The sequence below is a fragment of the Lycium barbarum genome, chromosome 2, assembly GCF_019175385.1.
Source record: "Lycium barbarum isolate Lr01 chromosome 2, ASM1917538v2, whole genome shotgun sequence".
In the NCBI taxonomy this organism is placed as follows: domain Eukaryota; kingdom Viridiplantae; phylum Streptophyta; class Magnoliopsida; order Solanales; family Solanaceae; genus Lycium; species Lycium barbarum.
In genome coordinates this window covers 136,397,196-136,409,648 of record NC_083338.1, presented here as the reverse complement: position 1 = coordinate 136,409,648, position 12,453 = coordinate 136,397,196, and the positions used below count along the sequence as shown (strand labels likewise).

The window sequence follows — 12,453 nt, the reverse complement described above, 5'->3', positions numbered from 1 at the left end:
CCCTCCACTCCTCACCACTAACCCCAATCCTATCCCACACCACCCACCACCAACCCTTACGCCACACCACTCACCCCCACTTCCCACCACCAACCCCACCCCCTACTCCCCACCAACCCAACCATCAACCCCTACCCCACACCACCACCCACCTCCACTCCCCACTTTCCACCACCAACCCCACCCCCACTCCCCACCAACCCCACCATCAACCCTTACCCCACACCACCCACCCCCACTAAACCCACCATCAACCCCTACCCCACACCACCCACCCCCACTCCCCACTAAACCCACCATCAACCCCTACCCCACACCACCCACCCCCACTCCCCATTAACCTCCCACTTCCCCCCACTAACCCCAACCCCAACCCCACTCCCCACTAACCCCACCACCACTCCCCACTAAACCCACCATTAACCCCTACCCCACACCACCCACCCCCACTCCCCATTAACCTCCCACTTCCCACCACTAACCCCAACCCCACTAACCCCACCACCACTCCCCATCAACCCTACCCCAGCTATCTCCCATCCCTCGCCCCAACTACCCACTCACACCTCCACCCTTACTCACCACCCACCACGACTACAAAACATCTCCACCATTACTAGTGAACATAAATGTTTCATTTTTTTTATCAAAGAATATTTTTTTATTAAATTTGTATTTATTTTCTACTATTTAGTTACTTTTTAATTTGCATTGTATATTTATTATGTTTAGATAAATACATTATGCACATTCAGATATTGAAAAATAAATAGTCTTAATCATTGAGTGTTCAGACCTAGAAACAACATCTTAATGATTCAGATGTGCATTCAGATTCAGACGTCTTAATCTTAATGAAAACAAATGAGACCTAAATCTATTTGATTGCTACGCAAATCAATTGTACAGTTTCAGAACTAAATAATTAATGAAAAAGTGTATTAAAAAGAACCACAACAAAAAGCTTTTTAAACTCACAATCAACATTAAACAGCGATAATAACACTCAATAAACAGATCATAATCCAATAATATTAAGTGAGTTAAAGAGTTTGAACTACTACCTCTAAATACCGTATTGCCAACAAGTGTAGTGAAATAAATAAGATACTTTTGTAACCAGTTTCAAAAAAAGAAAAGACATAATTACATTTTTAATTAGAGGTTTGTATTCTAATTTAGGAATAAAAAAAAGTCGGAATAGTGAGTTTCCATATTAAGGGCGGTGCTTGTCTTTTACTTTTGTATTTTTCACCAAAAAGACGTGCTTTTTTTTTTTTTTTTTTTTTTTAAAAAGAAACAAACGAAAGAGTGGTAGTTGTCAGTAAAGAAAAGAAAAGAAGAAGAAAAAAGTAAAATCTAGAATGGCGATAATGACATTTGTCGTCAATAAACAGTGAACACACTCCCCCAGTTGTTACTACTCTCACCAAAAACACTCCCAGTTTTAAAAAAACAAAACAAAAACAAAAAAAGGCCTCGGATTCTCTATCTCTAGGGTTTTGCTTTGCTTCAATGTCGATTGTAGTTGTACTGACGGCGGCGGCGTTGCTGCTGTTGCTCTCCGTTAATGTCGCCGTTTGCAACACGTTCTCGTCGAGGTTAATTCACGGGTTCTCAGACGAAGCGGTGTCGTTTTTGGCATCTAAAGGGAAGACGAGCAGGGTGACGTGGCCGAAACGCGAGAGTGTGGAACACGCGAGGTTGTTACTTAGCAATGATTTGAAGCGACAGAGATTGAAGAAACAGTTTTTGTTGTTTCCTTCTCAAGGAAGTCAAACTCATTTCTATGGAAATGACTTGAGTTGGTTAGTATTTCACTACTCACTCAATAATGTCTATATATGTTTCCCAAAAGTATTAATACTATCTGTTTTACAAGATTTGTTAATAATTCAAGCTTAAAATTAGCAATACTGTAATCAATTTTGACTTTTTTTTTTCCCCCATATTTCCTGTTGCATCTCTGGAGTCACTTATTTATGTGTGGTGATATACATAATTCAAGTTCAGCTGAAAAGGCACAAGAAAATTAAGTATGCTGTAAGTTTGCCTCGATGTAATGGATTTGTTTTTTTCCGGTAGAAAACCTATCTTGAGTTGGTTAGTATTACTGAAAATATATATATATATTTTGGAAAGTATTTCTGTTTAATACTATCAGTTTATGAGATTTGTTAAAAAATGAAGATTAAAATGTGCAATACTGTTACCAATTTTGATTTTTTTTTCCCTATTTCCTGTTGCATCAACGAAGTCAAATTCTTTTTGCTTATGATATTCAAGTTTAGTTAAAAAAGCACAAGATAATTAACTAGTCATTTGGTCATAGATTCCAAATATTTTTCACTTTATTTGGAATTTATGGAGTTGTGTTAGGTTACACTTTTTGTAAAGAATGTTTGGAATAATGTTCATGCTTGAATGTACGTAAGTACAATTTCAAAAGTGAAAAGTGAGTTTGAAGTTATAAGTTGTTTTTTCCAAATTTGCGATACAACTTCAAGCTGGATTTGGAATTTTCATGGCCAAACACTGATTTTTAAATAAAGTGAATAATTATTCCGAAAAAGGTGAATAATTTTTATGGCCAAACGGTTCCTAAGTAGTTGTAAGTTTGTCTCAATATTATGGATTTCCATTTTGTTTTTCCGCTAGAAAACTAACTTCTAGATCCCTGTATATCTGGTTAAACATAATGACGGGGAATGTAAGAAAGTTTAACTTTTGAATCAAAATCTTAAATGCCGTGTTGCTGTACCTAGTGTCTTTTTATAGTATAAAATACTGTTTAAACAAAAATTTAGGTCATGTAACCCGAATTGTTAACTCCTCCTTATGTATCGCAAACTTTAATTGGGCTGTTTACTTTTTAGCTAGTTAAGTTGGTGATTTTTTACTCTTAATTTGTGAAGAGTGTAAACTGTAAAGGGCTGATTAATTTCTGTTTAGCTTTTTGTTTTAACTTATGTGAGCTACTATAATAGTCTCAAGGAGACATTTTAAGGCTCAAGAGTTCATATCTTGAACACAGTGCACGATTTTGGATCAAAGTAACGTCATAGCTGCTGTCCTTCAGTGCGGCCTTGGCTACTCCCTCTTAAATGTGTGAAAGAAATGAGCTACTAAAATCATGGAAATTTTGTCTAACTGAGCAATTAGTTTACATCCTTTTGGAAGTTAAAATCTTGTTGTTGTTGCCTTCTTGAATGAATACTCTTTTTCCATAGCCCATGGTTGGAATATTGACATGATACAAGTTGGTCACATGTTTCTTCTCCAAGCCTTGTTCATTTTCTTCATAAGTGTCAAGCGTCATAGTTATCCGACCTTAGAAATCTTAAAGAGATTAAATCTTGTTTTGAAGGGCAGAGAAATCATATCTCTAGAATTAAGCATAAGTGTATTCACAACTTATATTACTGGTGTAAGCGTAGTTCTCGGGTGAATGTGCATCAGTTTTTGGATTTTCTAGATTTGTTAGGAGGGATGTAAGTCTTGTTTTCTGTTCCGGGGTGTTTTCTATAACGTTCTGTACTATCTTGGTACCTTATTAATAAACTTTTACCTTATCAAAATAAAGAAAAATCTTAAAGAGATCCTTTCCCCTTTTATTTTTTCAGTTGGCTCTTCTTTCAAGAAATTTAACAAAAAACTCGAGACCATTATATGCTGGGAACAAGAAAAAGATATGTTGAAAAATAAGAATGAGATTGCTAAGCTCTTAATAACATTTTAAGTGAACACGGTGATTCCACTTTCCTCGACATGTCACCTTTTCAAACATGTGCCTAGATTCCTGTGATGTATGGTGATTATGTTTCCTTGTCGGAGAGGTGGAAGTATTGAGGATTTTATCACGGCTTGCTTTGAGAAGGAGGGATTTCGCTAGAGATGGTATGTTTGTGCACGAGGAAGGTTTTTTTCTTTCGCCTTCCATTGCTTGACTAGGTTCGCTTTGCAAGGAGGGAAGCTCAACCAAAAATCCAAAACCCTTGACAATTCAAACAGTGAAAATATTGTATATTGCATGACATATTTTCCGATATCTTACCAAGCAAAAATATTATAAAATTTATTGAAATCTAATTAACTCTCTTGATTGTTTTGGATTACTATATTCAGGCTTCATTATGCGTGGATTGACATAGGGACACCAAATACATCTTTTCTTGTCGCATTGGATGCTGGAAGCGATCTGCTCTGGGTCCCTTGTAATTGTGTACAATGCGCTCCATTGTCTTCAAGCTACTACTCAATGTTGGTAGGTCACCCATGCTAAATTTTGCATTTGACTGTTTATTCTTACTGGTAATATTTGACCTTACTTTTATTCCAAAACATGAGCTGTGATTTTTGAAACTACTATCTACTCAATTCCACGGGCGATGTCATCTTCACCTGTGGTGGGACCACTAAAGTACTATAACGTCCTTAATTAATTTGATGTAGTTACTCTATAGGAAGATATATAAACATATAACCGTCTTGCAACATCATTAGGTGCTCGCCAATTTTTCTGTCCAAGTTAAAACTACTCATGCACTTGATGCTTTGTGCAACCTCAAAGTCCAAGATTCTGCGGTCTCAAGCTCTTCAAGTTGCTGCTATGCCCTGATATATTATCTTGGAACCTCATCATTTTCTTTCTGAAAGAATTTGATTTTGTTTTAAAGATACACCAACTAATAAAAGGTTTATTAGTTTTAAATTTTGTTGTATTTCACAGCCTCTATTGTTCTGTTGTAAACTTTTTTTCCGTTCAAGTAAAACATTTTAACTTTAAGATATGGAGGATCCAAGGGGTGGAAATTTAGTTGTATTACTTCACAATCTTATACTGATTAAGGCATGTACTTTTTGGCTGGTTCATCTCTTGCTGAACAAGTAGGAGTGTCACTTTTTACTTTTCATGTGTATTTTTTGAAACTCAATCTGCGGATTGCACTAACACATTCTGTTGAAGTAGCATATGCATTTTTTGATTACCATTTGTTATACTTAACTTTTTTGGGTGAATGGTTCAAAGTTGAAGTCGCGGGGCTTCTCTCATTTTCTTATTTATGACATGAGGATGTTGTCTTCTATCATATATCCTTATGAATTTGTCTTGATTTCATTGCTGCAGTTGAGGTAATCTATGTCTTATACTCTTATCAGTGCAACATTTAGAAGTGACAGCGTATCTCATCTTGGGAACAGTTTTAGCAGTTAATTCTCCAATGATTGATTGGCAGGTGCTCCCTTGAATTTGGGGCATCTATTATGCAGGATAAAGATCTGAATGAGTATAGCCCAGCACGATCAAGCACCAGCAAGCATCTTTCTTGCAGCCATGAATTGTGTCAACTGGGTCCTAACTGCCAGAATCCAAAGGAACGATGCCCTTACACTGTTAACTACTATTCTGAAAATACATCAAGCTCGGGTTTTCTGTTTGAGGACCAACTGCATTTGACTTCAGTTGGTGGACATGAACATCAAGGTTCTGTGCGAGCTTCTATTGTTGTAGGGTATGCTTATTTATTTTTTATTTTTCCAGTTCTAATTCTTGTGAGTAGGACCATCGTAACAGATTTGTGAGAAAAGAAGACTTAAAAGACCTACTTTATGAGTTCCCTTATGAGCGAGTTTGTAGGTGCCTTAGCCAAGTGTAGCAAGGGCTTCCCCAAAGAGAAGATTTGGCGGTTGAACCTTGAAACCTTCTATGGCTGTCTCATTGGGGACTTTATTTTTGGCTATATGATTAGTGTCCTAGCTAGTAGTTGCTAAGTTACAGTATTTGCCAGTTGGTTGATGAATGTGGTTTTCATTTATCTATTAACTAATTGCAGCTGTGGTAGCAAACAAAGTGGCAGTTATTTGAATGGAGCTGCTCCAGATGGGGTGATGGGTTTAGGGCCTGGAGAAATTTCTGTTCCAAGTTTGTTGGCGAAGTCTGGATTTGTTCCACGTTCATTCTCTTTGTGTTTTGGAAAGAACAATTCTGGCACAATTTTCTTTGGTGATCAAGGGCCTGAGAGTCAAAGACAAAGTTCATTTGTATCTTTAAATGGGAAGTAGTATGTATCTCCTCTATGCGTTTGTTCTATTTTTAGCTTGATCGCCAAACAATTTCTTTTGCACATTTATCTTATGTTGCTACTGGTAATTTGTACCAGCAATACCTATGTTGTTGAAGTTCAACGTTATTGTGTTGGGGGTAGCTGTCCAAAGCAAAGTGGATTTCAAGCCTTAGTTGATAGTGGGTCTTCCTTCACTTATCTCCCTTCTAAAATCTTTACAGAAGTAGTAACTGAGGTACAAGTATCATTTTTCTCTTGCCCTCGCTATTCCCTGTTTCCTCTCTTGGTTTCACAAGTTACTTTTCTGCTTAGTTTTAGAATGTAGATTCAGTTTTTTGTTGTACCTGAGTTATTTCCCCTTTATTGTCTTCTAGTTTGAAGAACAAATAAATGCTACAAGGTTAGCGACAGAAGATTTTCCTTACTGCTATAAGGCTAGGTAAAGTCTGCTTTCATGAAGATGCTGGTTTGGGTTTATCTACTTGTAGATTATTGTCCATATGCTCTTTTTATGCAGTTCACGAGGTTTACCAAACATTCCTACCATGAAACTTGTGTTAGCTGCTAACCAGAGCTTTGTAATTCAGAACCCCATGTTTACCATCTCCAATGGTCAGGTCAGCATCTGAATCTCTTTGCTTTGCGATCGGCCTGCAAATTAATATTTTCTTTTTGTGGTGTGGAGGAATTTACTTGAATGAGCTGCTATCATGTGATGCTTATGCATGCAAACTCTGAGTTTGTACGAGGAAGAAGTTAGTGCATCCAAAAGGCAGAAACTGAATTAGGTCTTGATCTGGATTTACCAGAATTTTGTCACGGAATTAATACTATCATAATGGATCTGTCGATAAGTACTTCCTGTTTTCCATTTTGTGGTTGGTGGCTGACTGGCTCAGGTTGACTTTAGAGCTTTTATTAGTTATCAAATATCATTACAACAACAACAACATACCCAGTTGAATCCCACAATGTGGGGTCTGGAGAGGGTAAAGTGTACGCTGACCTTACCCCCACCTTGAAAGGTAGGGAGGCTGTTTCCAAAAGACCCTCGGCTCAAAAGAAAACAAGGAAAATAAGGGAAAAGAGTCAGATACGGACAAGCAAATCAAAACCATGTGAAAATGAGAAATAGCAAGAGCAACGAAGTCATGATAAAACAACAAAGATAGACAAGACCAACACATAGAAGCAGGATAAAAATACTCCTAATAGGAGAAAGGAAACCTCGCGGCCCCCCACTAGCCCTCTACCCTGATACTCGACCTCCAACCCCTCCTATCACCGGTCATGTCCTCGGTAAGCTGGAGTAACGCCATGTCCTGCCGAATCACCTCTCCCCAGGCCTTCTTTGGCCTACCCCTCCCTCTCTTCAGGCCGACCACTGCCATCCTCTCACACCTCCTCATTGGCGCATCATCGCATCTCCGCTGTACATGGCCGAACCACCTCAACCTCCCTTCCTGCATCTTATCCACCATAGGGGCCACACCCACCTTATCCTGAATCACTTCATTCCGAATCCTATCTCTCCTGGTATGCCCGCACATCCATCTCAGCATCCGTATCTCAGCCACCTTCATCTTCTGGACATGCGCTTTCTTAACTGGCTAGCATTCCGTCCCATACAGCATAACCGGTCTAACCACCGCTTTGTAGAACTTTCCCTTTAGAATAGGCGGCACCTTCTTATCGCACAACACCCCCGATGCGAGCTTCCATTTCATCCATCCCGCTCCAATATGATGTGTGACATCGTCGTCAATCTCGCCAGTCCCTTGGATGATCGACCCCAGGTGCTTGAAACTCTCTTTCTTCGGGATGACCTGAGTATCCAGCTGCACGTCCTCCGTCCTCTTCTCGACTCCCATCACTGAACTTGCACTCTAAGTACTCTGCCTTAGTCCTGCTCAACTTGAAACCCTTCGACTCCAGAGTCTGTCGCCAAACCTCCAGTCTCGCATTAACACCGCTCCGCGACACGTCAATAAGCACAATGTCATCTGCAAACAACATGTACCACGGTACCTCTCTTTGAATGTGGCTTGTCAGAGCGTCCATTGCCACAACAAACAGAAATGGGCTAAGTGCGGACCCCTGGTGTAGGCCCGTCGTGACTGGAAAGTGTTCCGAGTCACCTCCAACCGTCCTCACCTGGGTCTTAGCTCCATCATACATGTCCTTAATCACTCTAATGTATGCTAGAGGAACACCTCTAGTTTCCAGACATCTCCACAGCACTACTCTTGGGATTCTGTCGTAAGCCTTCTCAAGGTCGACAAACACCATGTGCAAGTCAGTCTTCTTATCCCGATACTGCTCCACCAACCTCCTCACAAGGTGAATGGCTTCTGTAGTCGAACGCCCCGACATGAATCCGAACTGGTTCTCCGAAATAGAAACTAACTTCCTCATCCTCGCTTCCACCACTCTCTCCCAAACTTTCATCGTATGGCTCAACAACTTGATACCCCTATTGTTGTTGCAGTTCTGAATATCCCCCTTGTTTTTATACAACGGGATCATGGTGCTCCATCTCCACTCTTCAGGCATCTTCGCCGTCCTAAAAATAACATTCAACAACCGCGTAAGCCACTCCAAGCCTCCCCTACCCGCATTTTTCCAAAATTCTATCGGTATTTCATCTGGCCCGGTTGCCTTCCCCCTGCTCATCTTCCGCATAACCCACTCGACCTCTTCAACCTTGACCCGCCTGCAGTATCCAAAATCGCGGCGGCTCTCGGAGAGCTCCAATTCGCCTAAAACGATGTTCCGGTCCCACTCTTCGTTCAGGAGTTTATGAAAGTAGGACTACCATCTTCGTCTAATAAGGGCATCCTCCACCAAAACTTCCCCTCCCTCGTCTTTGATACACTTCACTTGATCCAGGTCCCGAGTCTTCCTCTCCCTCACTCTGGCTAGCCTGTACAACTTCCTGTCCCCGCCTTTTCCCTCCAAATCTTCATACAAGCGTCCAAAAGCTGCCGTCTTAGCCGCTAACTTCGCCTCCTTCCTCGCCTTTTTATACAACTCCCTGTTAGTCCTCTTCTCTTTCTCGTTTGTGCTCTCTACTAGCTTTAGATACGCTGCTTTCTTAGCTTCCACTTTACCTTGTACCTCTCTGTTCCACCACCAGTCCCTTTTGTGTCTGCCTGAGTAACCCTTTGAGACCCCTAGCACCTCTCTTGCCGCTTCCCTGATATTAGCAGCCGTCGTAGTCCACATACTACTCGCATCCCCGCTACTCCTCCAGGCTCCCAACGCCCTCAACCGCTCCCCCAGCTCCTGGGCATTGTCCTTGTTCAAAGCGTCCCACCTAATCTTTGGCTGACCCGATACAACGCTCTTTCTCCTCTTCCTTTTTATCTCCAGGTCTATAACCAAGAGCCTATGTTGGGTCGTGAGGTTCTCGCTCGGGATAACCTTGCAGTCCGTGCATAAACGTCTATCGCACTTACGGGAGAGTAGGTAATCAATTTGTGTCTTGGCCCTCGTACTCCGAAAGGTGACCAAGTGCTCTTCCCTCTTCTGGAAACTAGATTTCGCTATCACCAAATCGAAAGCTCTCGCGAAATCCAACAGCGCCGTACCTCCCTCATTCCTATCCCCAAACCCGAAGCCTCCATGCACATCATCGTATCCCCTAGCCGACGTCCCGATGTGGCCATTGAAATCACTACCAAGAAAAAGCTTCTCTGAGTGCGGAAAACCCCGCACAATCTCGTCCAAATCCTCCCAGAATCGCCTTTTGATCTCCTTATCCTGGCCTGCCTGCGGTGCGTAAGCACTAACCACATTTAAAGTATGCCCTCCAACTACTATCTTAATAGTCATCAACCAATCACTCACCCTCCTGACCCCTACCACCAGATCACGGAGCTCTCTGTCAACCAGAATGCCAACTCCGTTCTTGCCCTTCGGGCCTCCTAAGAACCACAACTTAAACCCATCTACATCCTGAGCATTCCTGAGTTATCAAATATCATTGTTACTATTAATTTAGCATTTGAAGGGGAGCTTTGGCGTAACTGGTAAAGTTGCTGCCATGTGACCAAGAGGTCACGGGTTCGAGCCGTGGAAAATAGCCTCTTGCAGAAATGCAGGTTAAGGCTGCGTACAATAGACCCTTGTCGTTCGGCTCTTCCCCGGATCCCGCGCATTGCGGGAGCTTAGTGCACCGGGCGGCCCTTTTTTTCACTATTAATTTAGCATTTGAAATTTCTATGAAATCTACGCACTTGTGAAATTGAGTCCAGCTCTTCACCAAGTAACTTTTGGTAGAGATGCTTGAAGTATATAACTTAAGGAGAATCCAAAGATTTGCTATGAGTGATGGTGAACAGACAGGAAATGGGGCTAATAGGTGGCATGACACCCCAAAGTTAAAGAAAATTTCTGCTAGTACTTATGAATTTTTTTTAATAGCGTAAAGTGATACCAGCTCTATAAAATTTTGTATGTGGGCTCCTGTGATATCTTTCCTATAGAACTTCAATCCTTCCAAAATTTCTTCTGTGCCCATCCTAGCTTGTTAGTGCTCATCATCTTTCCTTATCAAAATTAGTTCTCTAAGATTTCTATTAGTTTTGTCAACAATAAGAAAGATTTCTGTTAGTTTTGTCATAGTGGCAACTGGCTACGAGGTTGGTTTGGTTATGTAAGTAGGTCCCATTCACTAGTTATTACAGTTGTAGCATGTTCTTTTGCAAACTTCTTGAGCAAAATGCTCTCTATGTGCAAAGATGAAATGATGGCTAAATGTTCCTGTAGTTGGATCCATGCTGGTTTTAGTTTTACTGCTTGTGAAGATACATGTTACCCTGCTGCCTTTGCATCTTACAACAACAACAATAACAACATACCCAGTGTAGTCCCACTTCTAGGGAGGGTAGGATGTACGCGTACCTTACCCCTTGAACAAGAAGAAGAAGAACATACCCATTACCCAGTGCATCTTGAACAAGAAAATTTCATTTCCTTTATGATTAAGCAAGTATGATTTCTCTTTATAAAAAAGAAAGTATGATTTCTCCGTAGGTTTTCCAGTGTATGATTGCAAGTTCATTGTGCCCTCTCTCATGGACTTTGTTCTGCAGTCTTGATACTGATGGGTTCTTACAGAAGGTATTTTGTGCAGGGAGATAACTATTATTGTGTAGGTATCTTACCTATTGAAGGAATGATTGGTATTATTGGACGTAAGTTGATTATATTATTTTAAACTCATTTAAGGTGCACATACATGCATGTCGACAGTCGCATGATCCACGCAATTAAACTTGAGTTGTGCTATGCAGAAAATCTTATGGAGGGATATCGAATGGTGTTTGATTGGGAAAACATGAAGTTGGGTTGGTCTCGCTCCAAGTGTAAGCTCATGTGCATATTTTGTTTAAATCAAACTAATTTTGGTTTCTTATTGCTGGATTAAAAGAGAAAGATGAAAGATGAGTTTGTGATATATGGGAAGTAATTGGATTTGATAGGTATTTCCTTGATGTTCCTGTTTAGATTTTAAATTGAAACACGTGGGTTGGTCCTCATGTTGGTTATTGTTACATTGGTTCTTTGAGCAAATTCATGCAGACAACACCTTTGATCATTTTGACTTGTATCTGTAGGGCTAATCTTAGTAAACCTTATTTTGTGAAGTTTGGCAAATATGACTGTTTCACTAAATCTGTCCCTTCAATTTCCTTGTCTATTGAGTTATAATTGGCGTAATTAACCACGATAATTATGAAAATAACACTCCTAGTAAACTAGTAGTAATTAGCATAATAAATGGTCTGGGATGTTTTTCCTACAAGAGTCTTGAAAGCATGGAGAATTTTAATAATCATGCAGGAACTCAATTGAAGTATGTTCTTCTGGGGTTAGATTTGTCTGTAACATTTCACATGCTTGGCCGGTAGACGTGTAGAATTCTGTGGCATTATCATCTAATTTGATATTAAACAATATGGGTTTCTCTTCCCCGTGCCCCCTCTTCTGAATGTGCGCGCTTTAATTCACGAAACCATCTTTTGCATCTGCAGGTCAAGACATAGGCGGGAGTGCAAAGGTACCACCAACACCACCTCCGAGTGGTTTGACAACAAATCCGTTGCCAACAACTGAGCAACAAAGAAGCCCGGGTGGACATGCAGTTGCACCTGCCATTGCCGGTAAAGCTACCCCTAAACCATCTGCAGCATCACTCCATGCAGTTTCATGGCATTGTGCTATGAGTTCTCTTCTACTTTCATTGGTTGTATGGTTGCCTTATAAGATATAACATTTGTAATTATGTACTTTTATGTAAATTCTCAGTGCTTCAATCAGATCCTTTTCTCAAAAATCGTGTATTCTAGTCAATTAATTTCATTGGTTTTGCTTCTTTTTCATA

At 40.5% G+C, this 12,453-nt stretch overlaps 1 protein-coding gene across 2 annotated transcripts; it reads left to right on the top strand.

Annotated features, from left to right (window-relative positions):
* The first annotated feature begins 1,406 nt into the window (after nt 1-1,406).
* Nucleotides 1,407-12,453, top strand: LOC132627469 (aspartic proteinase-like protein 1). Of its 2 annotated transcripts, none has more exons than XM_060342827.1 (10): nt 1,407-1,808; nt 4,126-4,264; nt 5,272-5,513; nt 5,835-6,062; nt 6,162-6,300; nt 6,440-6,504; nt 6,583-6,682; nt 11,203-11,263; nt 11,363-11,434; nt 12,104-12,453. In XM_060342827.1, exons 1-10 carry the CDS (start codon nt 1,516-1,518, stop codon nt 12,340-12,342), a joined length of 1,578 nt encoding a protein of 525 aa, XP_060198810.1. In that variant the 5' UTR covers nt 1,407-1,515; the 3' UTR covers nt 12,343-12,453. The 2 variants fall into 2 exon arrangements, with proteins under 2 accessions (XP_060198810.1, XP_060198811.1); XM_060342828.1 differs by having other exon boundaries at nt 1,669-1,808; nt 5,238-5,513.

Bases quoted from the DNA above. Each gene is read 5' to 3' on its own strand.
- LOC132627469 (XM_060342827.1), top strand. From the start codon at position 1,516: ATGTCGATTGTAGTTGTACTGACGGCGGCGGCGTTGCTGCTGTTGCTC. The intron at 5,514-5,834 runs GTATGCTTATTT...AACTAATTGCAG, and splicing joins CGAGCTTCTATTGTTGTAGG to CTGTGGTAGCAAACAAAGTG. The intron at 11,435-12,103 runs GTAAGCTCATGT...TTGCATCTGCAG, and splicing joins GGGTTGGTCTCGCTCCAAGT to GTCAAGACATAGGCGGGAGT.